Raw genomic sequence first — 19,696 nt, forward strand, 5'->3', positions numbered from 1 at the left:
ATAGATAGAACTACTTTCTGCTATTAGAACAGCAATTCTAAATAAATTTCAATCTGCAGACTCCCACAGCAACCTGGAATCCTCAAATTCATGTGTGTACTAAGCTCTGACCACAGACTGAACACGTGTAACAAATACGCATATCACTTTCCAAAAGTATATAAATGGTATGATTAAACAAAAATGTATTTTTTTAGCCGGGCGCGGTGGCTCAAGCCTGTAATCCCAGCACTTTGGGAGGCCGAGACGGGCGGATCACGAGGTCAGGAGATCGAGACCATCCTGGCTAACACGGTGAAACCCCGTCTCTACTTAAAATACAAAAAAATTGGCCGGGCGAGGTGGCGGCGCCTGTAGTCCCAGCTACTCGGGAGGCTGAGGCAGGAGAATGGCGTGAACCCAGGAGGCGGAGCTTGCAGTGAGCGGAGATCGCGCCACTGTACTCCAGCCTGGGTGACAGAGCGAGACTCCGTCTCGCTCTGTCACCCAGTCCGGAGTGCAGTGATACAATCTCGGCTTACTTCAAGCTCTGCCTCCTGGGTTCACGCCATTCTCCTGCCTCAGCCTCCCGAGTACCTGGGAGTACAAGCTCCTGCCACGATGCCCAGCTAGTTTCTTTTCGTATTTTTAGTAGAGATGGGGTTTCACCATGTTAGCCAGGATGGTCTCGATCTCCTGACCTCATGATCTGCCTGACTCGGCCTCCCCAAGTGCTGGGATTACAGGCGTGAGCCACCACGCCCGGCCAACAAAAATGCATTTTAAAAATTAATGAACTCCTAATAGCTTTATGCTATTGTGTTTTTTAAAATTAATACTAATTAAAAATTTTTAAATTAATGAATACATTACAATGCAGCAAGGGATGTTAAAACGGGTCCTGGATTGGAGGAATGTACCAAGAAGAAAGAACTGTTTTAAAAATAAAAGAACAAACCAGGTGCGGTGGCTCACGCCTCTAATCCCAGCACTTTGGGAGGCCGAGGCGGGCGGATCACGAGGTCAGGAGATCGAGACCATCCTGGCTAACACGGTAAAACCCCGTCTCTACTAAAAATACAAAAAAACATTAGCCGGGCGTGGTGGTGTGTGCCTGTAGTCCCAGCTACTCGGAGGCTGAGGCAGGAGAATGGCGTGAACCCAGAAGGCAGAGCTTGCAGTGAGCCGAGATGGTGCCACTGCACTCCAGCCTGGGCGACAAAGCAAGACTCCATCTCAAAAAAAAAAAAAAAAAAAAAAAACACACACACACACACACAGAAAATAAAAGAACAAGACACAGATTAATGACTAACTTCACTCTATTCATCCACAGTCAGGGAGTAAGTAAGCACTTACCTTAAATAAAAATATAAGATTTAGAAGAGATATATCATTCAAGAGAAAGATGTAAGAAAAAAAACTGTCTTAGGAGGAAGGGTCCATAAATAAGAACTGTTGGCTGGGCATGGTGGGGGCTCATGCCTGTAATCCCAACATTTTGGGATGCCAAGGAATATCACTTGAGGCCAGCCTAAGCAAAGAGTGAGACCTCTTCTCTATAAAAAAATTTGAAAATTAGCTGGGTGTAGACACCTGTAGTCTTAGCTACCGAGAAGGCTGAGGCAGGAGGATCACCTGAGCCTAGGAGTTGGAGGCTGCATTCAGCTATGCTTAGCACCACTATACCCCAGCCTAGGTGACAGAGCAAGACCTTGTCTCAAAAAAAAGAAAAAAAAAAAGAAAAGAAAAAGAAAACAAATTACTGAAAAGGGTGGAAGCCACAAGGATGGAGATGAAATCAGGTCATGATGATTAAAAAAAAAAAAATTTTAGAAATCTGAATGCGGTTAACAGCTGAGACCACAATAACCATCTGTTCTTTACTATAACATCTGGCACATATTTATTTTATTATTATTAATTTTTTTTTTTTTGGTAGAGACAGGGTTTCAACATGTTGCCCAGGCTGGTCTTGAGCTACTGCGCTAGAGCAATCTGCCTGTCTTGGCCTACCAAACTGCTGGGATAAACAGGCGTGAGAAAACATGACTGGTCACATCTGGTACATATTAAGATTAGATAACCTGAGGCTGGGTGTGGTGGCTCATGCCTATAATCCCAGCATTTTGTGAGACGAGGTGGGAGGATCACTTGAGGTCAGGAGTTCAAGACCAGCCTGGCCAACATGACGAAACCCCGGCTCTGACAAAAATACAAAAATTAGGCCGGGCGCGGTGGCTCACGCCTGTAATCCCAGCACTTTGGGAGGCTGAGGCGGGCGGATCACAAGGTCAGGAGATCGAGACTACAGTGAAACCCCGTCTCTACTAAAAATACAAAAAATTAGCTGGGCGCGGTGGCGGGCGCCTGTAGTCCCAGCTACTCAGGAGGCTGAGGCAGGAGAATGGCGTGAACCCGGGAGACGGAGCTTGCAGTGAGCAAGAGATCGCGCCACTGCACTCCAGCCTGGGCGACAGCGTGAGACTCCGTCCCAAAAAAAAAAAAATACAAAAATTAGCTGGGTCTGGTGGCAGGCGCCTGTAATCCCAGTGACTCGGGAGGCTAAGGCAGGAGAATCGCTTAAACCCGGGAGTCGGAGGTTGCAATGAGCCAAACTCACACCACTGCACTCCAGCCTGGGTGACAGAGGAAGACCCTGTCTCCAAAAAAAAAAAAAAAAAAAAAAAGTTATCTACTTTTTTAGCTGGGATTATAAGCGCACAATACCACACCCAGCTAATTTTTGTATTTTTGGTGGAGACGGGGTTTCGCCATGTTGGCCAGGCTGGTCTTAAACTCCTTGCCTCAGGTGATTCACCTACCGCAGGCTCCTAAAGTGCTGGAATTACAAGCGTGAGCCACCGTGCCTCGTTGCCCAGCCTGGAGTGCAATGGTGTGATCTCGGCTCACCGCAACCTCTGCCTCCTGAGTTCAAGCGATTCTCCTGCCTCGGTCTCCTGAGTAGCTGCGATTACAGGCATGTGCCACCAGGCCTGGCTAATTTTGTACTTTTAGTAGAGATGGGGGTTTCTCCATGTTGGTCAGGCTGGTCTCAAACTCCCGACCTCAGGTGATCTGCCTGCCTTGGCCTCCCAAAGTGCTGGGATTACAGGCGTGAGCCACTGTGGCCAGCCGAGACTTCCAACTCTTAAGTATCTGTCCAACTATGGTTTTTTCTTTCTTTTTTTTTTTTTTTTGAGACAGTGGCTCGCTCTGTCACATAGGCTGGAGTGCAGTGGTGGGATCTTGACTCACTGCAACCTCTGCCTCCCAGGTTCAAGCAATTCTGCCTCAGCCTCCCGAGTATCTGGGATTACAGGCACCTGCCACAACGCCCGGCTAATTTTTAAAAATATTTTTAGTAGAGACGAGGTTTCACCATCTTGGCCAGGCTGGTCTTGAACTCCTGACCTTGTGATCCACCCGCCTCAGCCTCCCAAAGTGCTGGGATTACAAGCATGAGCCACCACGCCCAGCCCCAACCACGGTTTTAAAACCAGTATGGTTTGTAACATCTCCTTAGTCCCTAGGACAAGCCCATTTCAATTCTAACAAACGGTAAGAAATTAAGTTTAAATGAGGGAACGTAACATATCCCACATCCCCTAAGAAAACATTTCAGGATAAAGGTGGTAACCAAATATGTTTCATAACTGACAATTTAAAAAAACATATCAGGCTGGGTGTGGCGGCTCATACCTGTAATCCCAGAACTTTGGGAGGCCGAGGCAGGAAGAATCACCTGAGGTCAGGAGTTGGAGACCAGCCTGGCCAACATGGTGAAATCCCGTCTCTACTAAAAATACAAAAAAAAAATTAGCAGGGCATGGTGGCGGGTGCCTGTAATCCTAGCTACTTGGGAGACTGAGGCAGGGGAATCGCCTGAATCCAGGAGGCAGAGGTTGCAGTGAACAAAGGTCACACCATTGTACTCCAGCCTGAGCAACACGAGTGAGACTCTGTCTCTAAAAAACATAACAGAGCCGGGCACGGTGGCTCACGCCTGTAATCTCAGCACTTTGGGAGGCCGAGGTGGGCGAATCATCTGAGGTCAGGAGTTCAAGACCAGCCTGGCCAACACGGTGAAACCCTGTCTCTACTAAAAATACAAAAATTAGCTGGGTGTGTTGGTGCGTGATTGTAATCCCAGCTACTTGGGAGGCTGAGGCAGGATAATTGCTTGAACCCGGGAGGGAGAGGCTGCAGTGAGCCGAGATGGAGTCACTACACTCCAGCCTGGGCAACAGAGTGAGACTCCATCTCAAAAACAAAACAAAAAAACAGTTCACAAAAAATGCTAAACAATATTCCAAAACATAATAAAGTACCTAAAACCTACTAGAAAATGGAATTAAAATGGAGTCTCAATACTTACGATATAACCTGCATAGTCTTCATTTTCAACAAAGGAATCATGAAGCCAGATAAATTCCTCATGTTGCCGAACAACTGAAAACTCGTTTTGTTTAAAATTTGGCAGTGAACTCTGTAAAGATAGAGATTTTCTTGAATAAAAATCAAATTTACACTAAAAAGTTTTTTGAAACTGCGTCTTGCTCTGCCACCAGGCTGGAGTGCAGTGGAACAATCTCGGCTCATTGCAGCCTCAACCTCCCAGGCTCAAACAATCCTCCCACCTCAGTCTCCCAAGTAGCTGGGACTACAGGTACGAACCACCACACCTGGTTAATTTTATTTTTTGTAAAGATGAGGTCTCACTAAGATGCCCAGGCTGGTCTTGAACTCTTGGACTCAAGCGATCATCCTGCCTTGGCCTCCCAAAGTGCTGGGATTATAGGTACAAGCCACTGTGTCTGGCCTTAAAAAGTTTTTAATAAATATTTTCTATCATTTAAAAAAATTCATCTTATTTCAAGACCATCAGTGCCCTTTAAAGTCTATCATAAAACCTGAGATATCTGGACAAAATTATCTTCGGATTGTTGGGAAAGTAAGTTGACAGACTCTTATTATATTGTACTGCTACAGTTACTTAAAAGTTACGTTACTAATGTATATTAAACTCACCTATTCAAACAAAGGAAAGAAATCTGCAATCTGAAAATGCACTCAAGAACTGAAATCTAATAACAATAATAATTTGTGCCTGGCCACTGTGGCTCATGCCTGTAATCCTAGCACTTTGGGAGGCCAAGGTGGGTGGATCACCTGAGGTCAGGAGTTAGAGACCACCCTGACCAATATGGTGAAACCCCATCTCTACTAAAAATACAAAAATTAGCTGGGCGTGGTGGCTTGTGCCTGCAGTCCCAGCTACTTGGGAGGCTGAGACAGGAGAATTGCTTGAACCCAGGAGGCGGAGGTTGCAGTGAGTGAGCCAGGATCACACCACTGCACTCCAGCCTGGACGAAAGAGACTCCATCTCAAAAAAAATAGTAATAATAATCATTTGTAAGACAGTAATTTGACAGAAAGAACAATGAAATTGAAAGTGACAAGAATGATAAAAGATACTAATAAAAATTTGGAAAAAATTAAATTTGCTCTCTGTCTAGGTTCTGATTCTCAGAATATTAATCTAAAAAAAGTACATTTTCCTACACCTATTTTTGTTAAAACAGTCTCTTTCCAATTATGTTTAAAATCCAAGTACCAGTCAACATACCACATATGTAGTATAATAAATGGCTAAAATAATAGAAAGTACAAAATCACATTTACCTTTGTGTGAACAGTGAATTTTACTTTATCCCGCTCACTAAGAGCATCAGAAATGTCCACCTGCAGCGCAGCATCACTTTGAAGATCTACATTTATTGCTTTAAGCTGGAAGAAGAAAACCAGTATCTTAATGAAAATCATGTGCTTTTATATAATTTTTTTCTCAGACAATGCAAAAACAAAACAAAAATAACAAAAGATTAAGTCTAAAGAGGTACTCATGTCCATATAATATACATATTATATACATTTTGATTGGGCAACGCTATTACCTTAATACTGTAGTATTCAATTCTAGAATTTTCATTTTATAGTATTCAACTATATTTTGCCTTACTTAAGTCACCGAGCTAATCATGATTAATTATAGTTTAGTTACAGTTTAATTCAAAAAGAAAACTCTTTTCAGTCAGATGTGATGTCTCATGTCCGTAATCCCAGCACTTTAGGAGGCTGAGGCAGGACTGACTGCATCCAGGAATTCAAGACCACCCCGGGAAACATAACAAGACCCTGTCTCTACAAAAATTGAAAAAAAAAAAAGAAAGAAAGAAAATAGCCAAATATGGTGGCACACATCTGTGGTCTCACTACATAGGAGGCTGAGGCAGGAGATGTGAGCAGTAATCATGCCACTGCACTTCAGCCTGGATAATGGAGCAAAACCGTCTCAAAAAACAAAAAACAAAACAAAACAAAAAAAACAAAACAAAAAAAAAACCTGTCTCAAAAAAAACCCAAAAAACCTATTTTCCAAGAAAGTGGTCCATTTAAGTTCAAGTATTCTAAAATTAAGGAATGTGTCTGTCTTGAAGCACAAGAAAAATAATAAAAAGACTATCAAGCAACAAGTTTAACTCCCGCCTCTTTATATTCAGGAATATACAATGAAACTATCAAATATAATTAAATACATTAATGTAAAGTGCTAAGAAAAATACTAACATACAGTAAGTACTCAATAAATAACTCCATAAGCTACATTTGAAGAAATGAATATATTCCCTATATAGTGCTTCCACTTTCTCATCTATAAGAAGACTCTTCTTGGCCGGGCGCGGTGGCTCAAGCCTGTAATCCCAGCACTTTGGGAGGCCAAGACGGGCGGATCACAAGGTCAGGAGATCGAGACCATTCTGGCTAACACAGTGAAACCCCGTCTCTACTAAAAAATACAAAAAACTAGCCGGGTGAGGTGGCGGGCGCCTGTAGTCCCAGCTACTCGGGAGGCTGAGGCAGGAGAATGGCGTAAACCCGGGAGGCGGAGCTTGCAGTGAGCTGAGATCCGGCCACTGTACTCCAGCCTGGGCGACAGAGCAAGACTCCGTCTCAAAAAAAAAAAAAAAAAAAAAAAAAAAAGACTCTTCTTGTTTTAAATTTTTAAACTTCATGTTTTTCTTACTCTTTAAACAATAAATACTGTAACTTGTTTGGGTAATTTTGAGACTTAGGATAAGACTCAAAACACTAAAAGGTAAGTCTTAGCCAGCTGCAAAGATATGAAATAGACTGTTTCAAAGACAGTACTCTAGTTGTAAAACCTAGGACTTAGAGAATCTCACCTGGTCATTAGTATCTCAAATTTTAATTATATTGTAAATGAAAAAAATGCTGAATGCAAATGCAAAATTGTTTACTCAATGATTTCAAATATATATATATGTGTATATATAAATTTTATTTTTTGTTTTTGAGACAGGGTCTCACTCTGTTACCCAGGTTGGAGTGCAGTGGTGATCTCTGTTCACTACAACCTCTCCCTCCCGGGTTCAAGTGATTCTCCCACCTCAGCCTCCTGAGAAGCTGGGATTATAGGCGTGCACCCCCACATCCAGCTATTTTTTGTAGTTTCTGGTAGAGACAGGGTTTTGCCATGTTGGCCAGGCTGGTCTTGAACTCCTGACCTCAAGTGATCCGCCCACCTTGGTATTCAAATTGCTTGAGCTCAGGAATCTGAGACTAGCCTGGCCAACACAGAAAAACCCCATCTCTACAAAAAATACAAAAATTAGCCTGGCACATGTTGTACACCTGTAGTCCCAGCTACTTGGGAGGCTGAGGTGTGGGGAATGGCTTGAGCCCAAGAGGTGGAGGTTGCAGTGAACTGAGATCACACCACTGCACTCCAGCCTGGGCAACAGAGCCAAACCCTGTCTCAAAAAAAAAAGGCGGGGGGGACGCCAGGTGCAGTGGCTCACACCTATAATCCCAGCACTTTGGGAGGCTGAGGCAGGTGTATCATGAGGTCAAGAGATTGAGACCATCCTGGCCAACATGGTGAAACCCCATCTCTAATAAAAATACCAAAATTAGCTGGACATGGTGGCGCGTGCCTGTAGTCCCAGCTACTTGGGAGGCGGAGGTTGCACAAAGTGGAGATCACGCCACTGCACTTCAGCCTAGTGACAGAGTGAGACTCTGTCTCAAAAAAAAAAAAAAAAAAATATCTGTTTCCCTGTTTCCTTTTTTTTCTTTTTTTTTTTTGGAGACAGAGTCTCACTCTGTCGCCCAGGCTGGAGTGCAGTGGTGCAATCTTGGCTCACTGCGAGCTCCACCTCCCGGGTTCACATTCTTCTGCCTCAGTCTCCCGAGTAGCTGGGACTACAGGTGCCTGCCACCATTTTTTGTATTTTTTTTAGTAGAGACAGGGTTTCACTGTGTTAGCCAGGATGGTCTTGATCTCCTGATCTTGTGATCCACCCACCTCGGCCTCCCAAAGTGCTGGGATTACAGGCGTGAGCCACTGCGCCTGGCCTCCTTTTTTTCTTTAATCACATTCAGGCCTTTGTTTTTTGTTTTTTGTTTTAAATAGAGACAGGGTCTCACTATGTCACCCAGGCTGATCTTGAACTCCTGAGCTCAGGCAATCCTTTCACCTTGGCTTCTCCAAGTGCTGGGATTACAGGTGTGAGCCACTGAGCCAGGCGAGGCCACTTTTAAGATGTTTATTGTGGTAGCTCCCTGGGAGGTATCTACATCCAAATTCCTGGGAGCTGTAAATGTTACCTTGTATGTCAATAAAGGACTAGGACTTTGCAGATGTCATTCAATTATGGATTTTGAGATGGGGATTTTGAGATTATTCTGGATTATCTAGGTGGGCCTTAAAGGCAATCAATCACATGTTATTTTTTGAGATGGAGTCTCACTTTGTCCCCCCAGGTTGGAGTGCACTGGCCCCATCTTGGCTCACTACAACCTCCGCCTCCCATGTTCAAGCGATTTTCCGGCCTCAACCTCCCGAGTAGCTAGGACTACAGGCATGTACAACCAGGCCCAGCTAACTTTTGTATTTTTAGTAGAGATGGGGTTTTACCATGTTAGCCAGGCTGGTCTTCAACTCCTGACCTCAGGTGATCCACCCGCCTCAGCCTCCCAAAGTGCTGGGATTACAGGAGTGAGCCACAACGCCGAGCCAGCACATTATCTATATACAAAAAGCAGAGGCCAGGTGCTGCCGGTGGCCTGTAATCCCAGCACTTTGGGAGGCCAAGGCAGGTGGATTACCTGAGGTCAGGAGCTCGAGACCAGCCTGACCAACGTAGAGAAGCCCCATCTCTACTAAAAATACAGAATTAGCCAGGTGTGGTGGCGCATGCCGATAATCCCAGCTACTCGGGAGGGTGAGGCAGGAGAGTGGTGTGAACCTGGGAGGCAGAGCTGGCAGTGAGTAGAGATGAGGCCAACTGCACTCCAGCCTGGGCAAGAGTGAGACTCAGTATCAAAAAAAAAAATTTGACACAGAAAAAAATACTCCAACAACTAATGAGAAGGTCTTGTGACCATGGAGGCAGATTAGAGTACTGCAGCCACAAACCAAGGGCTGCTGCTGCTGGTAGCCACTGAAAGCTGGAGGAAGCAGGGAATCCTTCCCTCGAGCCTCTGGAGGGAGAGCTGGCCCTGCCAGCTTGACATCCTGACGTCAGCTCAGTGATACTGATTTCTGACTTCTGGCCTTCAGAACTGTGAGAGAATAAATTTATGTAGTTTTTTTTTTTTTTGAGACGGAGTCTCGCTCTGCCGCCCAGGCTGGAGTGCAGTGGCGCGATCTCCGCTCACTGCAAGCTCTGCCTCCCGGGTTCACGCCATTCTCCTGCCTCAGCCTCCAGAGTAGCTGGGACTACAGGCGCCTGTCACTACGCCCAGCTAATTTTTCGTATTTTTAGTAGAGACAGGGTTTCACCGTGTTAGCCAGGATGGTCTTAATCTCCTAACCTTGTGATCCGCCCGCCTCGGCCTCCCAAAGTGCTGGGATTACAGGCGTGAGCCACCGCACCCGGCCTAAATTTATGTAGTTTTAAGCCATCAAGTTTGTGGTAACTTGTTACAGCAGCCACAGGAAACTAGTTCATTTATCATACAGGTTTTAGAATAGTAACTGTGGCATTTCTCCACTTCTTACGTTTTAATTGCTTAGTCTAGCATTTCCAAAACACACCTAGTAAGAATCAACCTGGTTGCTTGTTAAAAATACAGAATCTGGGGCCGGGTGTGGTGGCTCACGCCTGTAATACCAGCACTCTGGGAGGCTGAGGCAGGTGGATCACGAGGTCAGGAGTTCAAGACCAACGTGGCCAAGATGGTGAAACCCCGCCTCTTACTAAAAATACAAAAATTAGCTGGGCCTGGTGGCAGGCGCCTGTAATCCCAGCTACTCGGGAGGCTGAGGCAGCAGATTGCTTGAACGTGGGATGCAGAAGTTGCAGTGAGTCAAGATGGCACCACTGCACTCCAGCCTAGGCGACAGAGTGAGACTCTGTCTCAAAAAAAAAAAAAAAATCTGGCTGTGTGTGGCAGCTCACACCTGTAATCTTAACACTGGGAGGCTGAGGCGATTGGATCACTTGAGCTCAGGAGTTCAAGACCAATTTAGGCAACATGGCAAAACGCTGTCTCTAAAAAAAAAAAAACCAAAAACAATTAACAAGAACAAAAATTAGCCAAGGGTGGGATTATAGGTGTGAGATTTAGTGTTCATTACATAAAATGTACACAAATCGTCTAGGCAGATTTTCTTCTCAGTTTAGCAAAAAGTCAGTCATTTAGAGGGTTTTACTAAGGACAGGAGTCAAGCAAACAACTTGTGTTTCATGAAAATTTTAAAAATGTTATGTGTTTCATAAAAATTTAATTGGCTGGGCACGATGGCTCACGCCTGTCATCCCAGCACTTTGGGAGGCTGAAGCAGGAGGATCGCAAGGTTAGGAATTTGAGACCGGCCTGGCCAACATGGTGAAACCTTGTTTCTACTAAAAATACAAAAAAGAAAAAAAAAATTAGCCAGGTGTGGTGGTGGGCGCCTATAATCCCAGCTACTCAGGAGGCTGAGGCAGGAGAATTGCTTGAATCTGGGAGGCAGAGGTTGCAGTGAGCTGAGATCGCACCACTGCACTCCAGCCTGGTTGAGAGAGCACGACGTCTCAGGTAAAAAAAATTTAATCAACTTTCTGCAACTAGTGAGTTCAGTTTGAAGAAATTTCTAATTAGATTACATTCAATGGCTTAATCTTCTTCTGGGACAATAAACATTGGACTGTCTTCTGTCGGAGGCTGACTAGGTTAAACATTTGTGTCACTGGTCAAGAGAAAGATTATGACAAAAAAAAATAAAAATTAAGTAACATAAATGTAGTATCATTAGAAGAACAATTTAAAGACTTTGACCTGCTGTTCCATAAATAATTACTTAGTAAAAGGCTAGGCACGGTAGCTTATGCCTGTAATCCCAGTACGTTGGGAGGCCAAGGCAGAAGGACCACTTGTGGCCAGGAGTTCGAGACCAGCATGGGCAACACAGTGTGACCTTGTCTGCACAAAAAATTTTTAAATTAGCTGGGTGTAATGGTGCACATCTGTGGTCCCAGCTCCTCAGGAGGCTGAGGCTGCAGTGGGCTGTGATTGTCCCACTGCACTCCAGCCTGGGTGACGGAGTGAGACCCTGTCTCAAAAAAAAAAAAAAAAAAGACTTGGGCCAGGCACAGTAGCTCATGCCTGTAATCCCAGCACTTTGAGAGGCCAAGGTGGGTGGATCACAAGGTCAGGACATCAAGATCATCCTGGCTAACACAGTGAAACCCCGTCTCTACTAAAAATGCAAAAAATGAGCCAGGCATAGTGGCAGGCACCTATAGTCCTAGGAACTTGGGAGGCTGAAGCAAGAGAACAGCTTGAACCCAGGAGACAGAGCTTGCAGTGAGCTGAGATTGCACCACTGCACTCCAGCCTGGGGGACAGAGCAAGACTCTGTCTCAAAAAAAAAAAAAAAAAGACTTAGGAAGACATTCACTACTAGTTATCATACTGACTAGTGTACTATGAAGTATCTAGCTTAGAACATCCCTAAAAAGTCAGTTGTTCATATTTTGACAGAAAAAAAATGTAGAGAGATGGATGAGTGGATGGGATGGGGCAAAGAGGAAGGAAGAAAAGAAAGAAAATAACTTTGACTCTTAACAATAGTATTCGAACTGATGTTACTTCAGCCCTTGCCCCTCATAAATTTATTCCCTACAGGGTCACCACTATGGTATCATTAAACTAGAAATCATTTCTCTGCTCAAAATCTAAGGAGTTTCCGCTTGAAGAAAAGCTGAATACCTTACAGTGGCCTACCAGGCACTATAAAATCTCCATCTGATATCATCTAATTTACCACTCCTCTGGCTCACTATAGTCCTGCCATATGGCCTCCTTTTTTGGGGGGAAGGAGTCTTGCTGTGTCGCCAAGGCTGGAGTACAGTGGTGCGATATTGGCTCACTGCAACCTCCGCCTCTCTGGTTCGAGTGATTTTCCTGCCTTAGCCTCCCTAGTAGCTGGAATTATAGACATGCGCCACCAGGCCCAGCTAATTTTTGTATTTTTAGTAGAGATGGGGTTTCACCATGTTGGCCAGGCTGCTCTCGAACTCCCAACCTCAGGTGATCCACCCGCCTTGACCTCTCAAGTACTGGGATTATAGGCGTGAGCCACTGCACCCGGCCCTCCTTGTTCTTTGAACACACAAATATGCTGCCGTCTCAGGGATTCTTTGCACCTGCTGGTTCCCTCTGCCTGGAACACTCTGCCCCCAGATATCTATCTGCACAGCTCACTTTCTTCAAGTCCTTACGTCTTCCTCAGGAAGGCCTTTCCTAGGCACCCTATCTAAAAGTGCAGCTCAAACCATCCTCCCTTTCAGCCCAAAAATCCTTACTCCTCCCTCATTTTTCTTCATAATGCTTATTCAAAACCTAATATACTTTACTTTTTAAAAATGTCTTTTCATGACTGTAATTCAGCTCCATGAAGACATAGGTTTTTATCTATTTTGTTCATTGCTATATTCCCAATGGAAGTTCTCAACAAATATTTGTGGAATGTAAAGAAGGGAAGAGGAAAGAAAGAAAGGTGGTAACCACAACTGGGCTGCAAAACTATTTTCAGGTAATTACAGTACAATCAATTAAAAACCCCATGATAGAAGCGAATTTGATTGGCCGGGTGCAGTGGCTCATGCCTGTAATTCCAACACTTTGGGAGGCCAAAGTGGGCGGATCACGAAGTTAGGAGTCCGAGACCAGCCTGGCCAACATGGTGAAACCCCATCTCTACTAAAAATACAAAAATTAGCTGGGTGCAGTGGTGTATGCCTGTAGCCCCTGCTACTCAGGAGGCTGAGGCAGAAGGATCACTTGAACCCAGGAGGTGGAGGTTGCAGTGAGCTGATATCATGCCACGGTACTTCAGCCTCGGTGACAGAACACAACTCTGTCTCAAAAAATATATAGATAGAATAAATAAAAACACTTGACTCTCTAGGCAATACAGTAATATGCGGTTATTTAATAAACTTTTTTTTCAGCACTTATACGCAAACAACTGTCCCAGGTATTGCAGAAGATTTAAAGTGAGCAAAAAGCCCTGCCTTCAAGAAATCTGTTTGCAATGAGAAAGACAATCAACCTTATGTAATATAAAATTAACTGCTTCCTGCTTTCTCCCCACCACTTTTACCACATGTACAATGTAATCTCATCAACACCTCCAGTCCTGTGACCTTTCCATTTATTTCCAGTCTGTCGGCACTCCCTCTGCTTCACTCCTTTTCCAATCTACTCTGCAAATGCCATTCCAATACCTTTCCTGCTGGCCCCTTCAACTCTCACTGCTCTTTTACCATACCTGGCTTACAAATTCCCATTCAGGATCTACTTATCTTTTATTTATATTGTTTTTTATAGAGACGAGGTCTCACTATGCTGCCCAAGCTAGATTTGAACTCCTGGGCTCAAGAGATCCTCCCACCTCAGCCTCCCAAATGCTGGGATTACAGGCATGAGCCACCTGGCCTCAAGATCAATATAATCTTCAACTTTTACATTTGGGCTGCTGAGTATGGCTACAGAAAAGTCACCATTGTTTGTACTGTTCCATTTCAAATTAACAGTCTCCAAATTGCAAATGCTCTTTTAAAACTACTCAGCAGTCCAGTCCTGTGCAACTTCACTCAGCTCCTCTTTTGATTTCCTGCAGCAACAATTCCAACTTTTACTACATTACACCCCACCCTCAACAAGTGAACTTGCCTCCTCCAGCCCAGAGAAATAAATGCCAGCAGCTGTTTATTCTCTCAGGCCCACCAACAAACCTTTTTACAAATAAATTTTGCCTTACAGCTGGTCATCGTGGGACACACTTGTAGTCCCAGCTACTTGGAAAGCTGAGGTGGGAGGATCACTTGAGGCCCAGGAGGTCAACGCTGCAGTAAGCTGTGATGGTGTCACTGCATGCCAGCCTGAGCAACAGAGCAAGACCATGTCAAAAAACAAAAACAAAAACAAAATTCTTTACATGAGTACCTAATTTCCAAACCAATGATATTTTTCAGTCTGCTTGGCCTCTCTGCAGTATTCTGCGTTGGTATCATTCTGACCACTCCTTTCTTAAAACCATCTCAACTTTTAAAAAATCATTATTTTTAAAACTGGAGATGGGGCCAGGCGTGGTGGTCACGCCTATAATCTCAGCACTTTGGGAGGCTGAGGCAGGAGGATCACTTGAGGCCAGGAGTTTGAGACCAGCCTCAGCCGGGCGCGGTGGCTCAAGCCTGTAATCCCAGCACTTTGGGAGGCCAAGACGGGCGGATCACGAGGTCAGGAGATCGAGACCATCCTGGCTAACACGGTGAAACCCCGTCTCTACTAAAAAAATACAAAAAACTAGGCGGGTGCCTGTAGTCCCAGCTACTCGGGAGGCTGAGGCAGCGTAAACCCGGGAGGCAGAGCTTGCAGTGAGCTGAGATCCGGCCACTGCACTCTAACGCGGGCGACGGAGCGAGTCTCCATCTCAAAAAAAAAAAAAAAAAAGAGACCAGCCTGGGCAACAAGGTGAAACCCTGTGTCTACTAAAAATACAAAAATTAGCTGGGCATGGTGGTACATGCCTGTAATCCCAGCTACTCAGGAGGCTGAGACACAACAAACTGCTTGAATCCGGGAGGAAGAAGTTGCAGTGAGTCAAGATAGTGCCACTGCACTCCAACCTGGGTGATAAAGTGGGACTCTCCCTCAAAAAAAAAAAAAAAAAAGTGACGGGCATCTCACTCTGTCGCCCAGGCTGGAGTACAGTGGTACAATTTTAGCTCCCTACAGCCTTGAACTCCTGTGATCAAGCAATCTTCCCTCCTCAGCCTCCCAAGCAGCTAGCTAGGACCAAATGCATGTGTGACCACACCCTGCTAATTTTTAGTTTTTGTAGAGACAGGATATTTCTACACACCCCAGACTGGTTTCAAACTCCTGGGCTCAAGTGATCCTCTTGCCTCAGCCTCTCAGAGTGCTGGGATTATAGGCATGAGCCACTAACCCAGCTTCTCTCAACTTTTGAAGTCTCCTCTGATTCGCCTCCTATCCCTCTCAGCCCCATTAAGCAATCATCTTTGCTCTGGTCCTTAAATGCTGGTTTCCCTTGGGTGCTATCTAATGTTGCAAATATCAGCCATTCTCAACTAATAATTCCTAAGTAATTACATCTCCAATTCAGACCTTTTATTCTAAGTTCCCAATTTAATTTCAAGTTACCAACTAGACATAGCCATCTGGATGTATTTGCTTATTAAACAACTCAGTGCCCTGAATGTATCAAGCACTATCCTACATGTTAAGGAGACAGCAGTGAAGAGACACAATCCTCAACCTTACAGATCTTATATTCTAGTTTGGCAGGGGCAGGTTAGATGCCTCACAGGTACTTTAAATCCAACATACTTGGAACTAGACTTATGACCTAACCTCTAACCCTGCTCTTCCTTCCTATTTTCTCCTTCTCCCTTGCCCAGCCCATGTACTTACTTATTCAGTCACTATGTCCTGTCAATTCTATCTCCTAAACATCTCTTTACTACATCCCTTCCTTCATCCCTCTTCCACTGCCTTAGTTCTACCTTTGTCATTTCTCATCTGGACTGTTGCATTAGCCTGTTAACTGGTTTCTTTGCTTTCTGAAAGGAAGCATCAATCTATCCTCTATATTAGAATAATCTACAATGATATTTTCACCTGGAAATATCTTTCCTCTTTTTTTTTTTTTGAGATGGAGTTTTGCTCCTGTCGCCCAGGCTGGAGTATAGTGGCATGATCTTGGCTCACTGCTGCCTCTGCCTCCTGGGTTCAAGCGATTCTCCTACCTCAGTTTCCCTAGTAGCTGGAATTACAGGCTCCCACCACCACACCTGGCTAATTTTTTTTTTGTACTTTTAGTATAGATGGGGTTTCGTCACGTTGGCCAGGCTGGTGTTGAACTCCTTACCTCAGGTGATCTGCCCACCTCGGCCTCCCGAAGTGCTGGGATTACAGGCATGAGCTACTGCACCTGGCCTGGGCATGTCTTTCCTAGCTTAAAATCCCTCAGTACTTCCCACTGCCTGGAGTCTTTCACTATGCACTTTATACTCTGTCCATACTGGCTGCATGTACCTTTGCAACCTATGCTCCAGTAAGAACTAGTGCTCTAGGAGGAACCAAATTACCAACACATGCCATCCTCCCCGTTGGAAAGCAGACCAATAGCACAGTGGTTAAAAGCCAGGCCCTAGAGCTAGACTGCCTATTTGACCACGGCTCCTACTGGCTTTTGACTTTGGGCAAGTTATTTAATGTCTCTGCAACTCAGTTTTCCTTTCCCGAATAGGAATAACAGTAGGTGTATTTCATAGGGATTTGAGAATTGAGTTAATACATGGAAAGTCCCTGACATACAGTGAATGCTATGTAAATGTGTAACTATCATTATGTCTTTACTACTACCCTTTCCCCTAAAGTTGAACACTTTACTTTGAACTCCCATACACTTTATTTCAAGGGATTATAACTCTATGTCCTTCACTATACTGTGATGGTCTCAGGGCAGGCAGGAACTTTGTCTTATTCACCTTTTTAGTCCTCAGCCAACATAATATATGTCACATTTTTATGTGAAATAACTATCAATAAATGTGGAATGTGTTTAAGCTAAAAAGTGTGCAGGTGCAAAACAAAATGCAAGCATCTGGGCCAAATTCAAGTTGAATTTCAAGTGAAAGAAAAGGTGAGGGGAAAATAAAACACTGAAATGCATGCATAAAACAGACAGTCAAGTGTAGAGGTGCTTGGGCAATGGGGAATACACTAGAATATGGGGGAAGAGATATTGAGAAATGAAGCCGGTCAGAAAAGGTTATAAACAGAGTTTAATGTTAGCCTAAGGAGTTTGGACCTTACCCCCAAAAAAACTGGGGTCCAAGGAAGTCCTTTTCACTAATGGTGCTATATGGTTTAATCATTTCAGTAATATAAGTAATTTGAAGACTGAATTGGAGGTAGAAAGACTAAAGACAGAGACTAAGGATAGGTACTGCTACAGTCCAAGAAAGAAGTAGCAAGGAGTTTAAATGGGACCATGCACATGAAAGATGGGGTAAACAACATTTCCAAGGTGAAATTAACTGGCCGCAATGACTGTTCTGATATAAAATGAAGGATATGACTCAGAGGTTTCTTGCCGGCATAACTGGAAAGTGATGCTATTAACGAAGATAAGGAATACAGAGGTAGGAACAAGGCTAGAAGTACAGGAGAACGAGTAGTTACTCTACCTAAAGTAATTCTTGAAAACAATAAACATATTATTCAGAATTGAAATCAAGTGCAAAGAGAATCATGCCATCACTCTGGCACGCACTGTTCTTATTTAACAAGCACATTAGAAAAAAATGTGTCCAATTCAAAGGGCTCATTTGTTTACCAAATAATATGTTACTGTCCTTTATTTGAGGGAGAAAAACCTATTATATAGAGGTAGGGCTAAAGAGATGAAAATGTGGCCAGTATTTTTCAACACTATGTAGTCTTGAAGCCTGTTTTTAAAATTTCTCACAAAACAGTATTTTCCTTTTTTTTTTATTATTATTATTTTTTGAGACAGTTTTGCTCTTGTCGCCCAAGCTGGAGTACAATGGCAAGGTCTTGGCTCACCGCAACCTCTGCCTCCTGGATTCAGGTGATTATCCCGTCTCAGCCTCCCAAGTAGCTGGAATTACAGGCACCAGCCATCACACGCGGCTAATTTTTGTATTTTTAGTAGAGATGGGGTTTCACCATGTTGGCCAGGAGGGTCTTTAACTCCTGACCTCAGGTGATCTGCCCATCTTGGCCTCCCAAAGTGCTGGGATTACAAGCATTAGACACTGTGCCTGGTCAAAACAATGTTTTCTTAGGGCGCTGAGATTCTGTTCTAAGCGAAACATCATGATGAAAATGTGCGGCTACTTAAAGATTTATTTAAAAACACTGACTTTAATTTTGTTTACCTGTAGCCAGACGTGGTGGCTCACGCCTGTAATCCCAGCACTTTGGGAGGCCAAGGCGGGTGGATCATGAGGTCAAGAGATCGAGACCATCCTGGCCAACATGGTGAAACCTCATCTCTAATAAAAATACAAAAATTAGCTGGGCATGGTGGCGAGTGCCTGTAGTACCAGCTACTCAGGAGTCTGAGGCAGAATAGCTTGAACCTGGGAGGCAGAGGTTGCAGTGAGTCAAGGTCGCATCACTGCACTCCAGCCTAGCAACAGAGCAAGACTCTGTCTAGAAAAAAAAAAAAGGGCCGGCGCGGTGGCTCACACCTGTAATCCCAGCACTTTGGGAGGCCAAGGCAGGCAGATCACGAGGTCAGGAGATCGAGGCCATCCTGGCTAACATGGTGAAACCCTGTCTCTACTAAAAATACAAAAAATTAGCAGGGCGTGGTGGCGGGTGCCTGTAGTCCCAGCTACTCAGGAGGCTGAGGCAGGAGAATAGCATGAACCCAGGAGGCAGAGGTTGCAGTGAGCCAAGATCGCGCAACTGCACTCCGGCCTGGGCGACAGAGCGAGACTCCGTCTCAGACAAAAAAAAAAAAAAAAAAATTGCTTACTGCTTTACATGAAATGCTAGTTATCATTTTTGAATGTTCTGCCCCCTTTGCAACTCATATCAATATGTACTTCATGCTTTTTCTCTATCAAGATGCCCTTTTCTTTTTGAGACAGAGTCTTGTACTGTTGCCCAGGTGGGAGTGCAATGGCATGCTCTCAGCTCACTGCAATCTCCACCTCCTGGGTTCCAGTGATTCTCCTGCCTCAGCTTCCCAAGTAGCTGGGATTACAGCTACCCGCCACCACACCCGGCTAATTTTTTGTATTTTTAGTAGGGACAGGGCTTCACCATGTTGGTCAGGCTGGTCTCGAACTTCTGACCTCGTGATCCACCCGCCTCCGCCTCGCAACGTGCTGGGATTACAGGGGTGAGCCACTGTGACCCGCCAAGACTCCCTTTCTTAAAAGGCTCAACAATGCCGGGCGCGGTGGCTCAAGCCTGTAATCCCAGCACTTTGGGAGGCCGAGACGGGCGGATCACGAGGTCAGGAGATCGAGACCATCCTGGCTAACACGGTGAAACCCCGTCTCTATTAAGAAATACAAAAAACTAGCCGGGCGAGGTGGCGGGCGCCTGTAGTCCCAGCTACTCGGGAGGCTG

The 19,696-nt window shown here is 44.6% G+C and overlaps 1 protein-coding gene across 1 annotated transcript in view; it reads right to left on the bottom strand.

Moving 5' to 3' along the window:
• The window catches only part of SNX6 (sorting nexin 6), a 71,986-nt gene that overhangs the window by 46,894 nt on the left and 5,396 nt on the right, over nucleotides 1-19,696 (bottom strand). Inside the window, exons 3-4 of the mRNA XM_025391700.1 lie at nucleotides 5,666-5,770; nucleotides 4,358-4,468 (exon numbers count right to left, since the gene is read on the bottom strand). Coding sequence (XP_025247485.1) covers nucleotides 4,358-4,468; nucleotides 5,666-5,770 — 216 coding nt within the window. The remainder of the gene's footprint in view (nucleotides 1-4,357; nucleotides 4,469-5,665; nucleotides 5,771-19,696) is intronic.

This window comes from Theropithecus gelada, chromosome 7b (genome assembly GCF_003255815.1).
Source record: "Theropithecus gelada isolate Dixy chromosome 7b, Tgel_1.0, whole genome shotgun sequence".
NCBI lineage: Eukaryota > Metazoa > Chordata > Mammalia > Primates > Cercopithecidae > Theropithecus > Theropithecus gelada.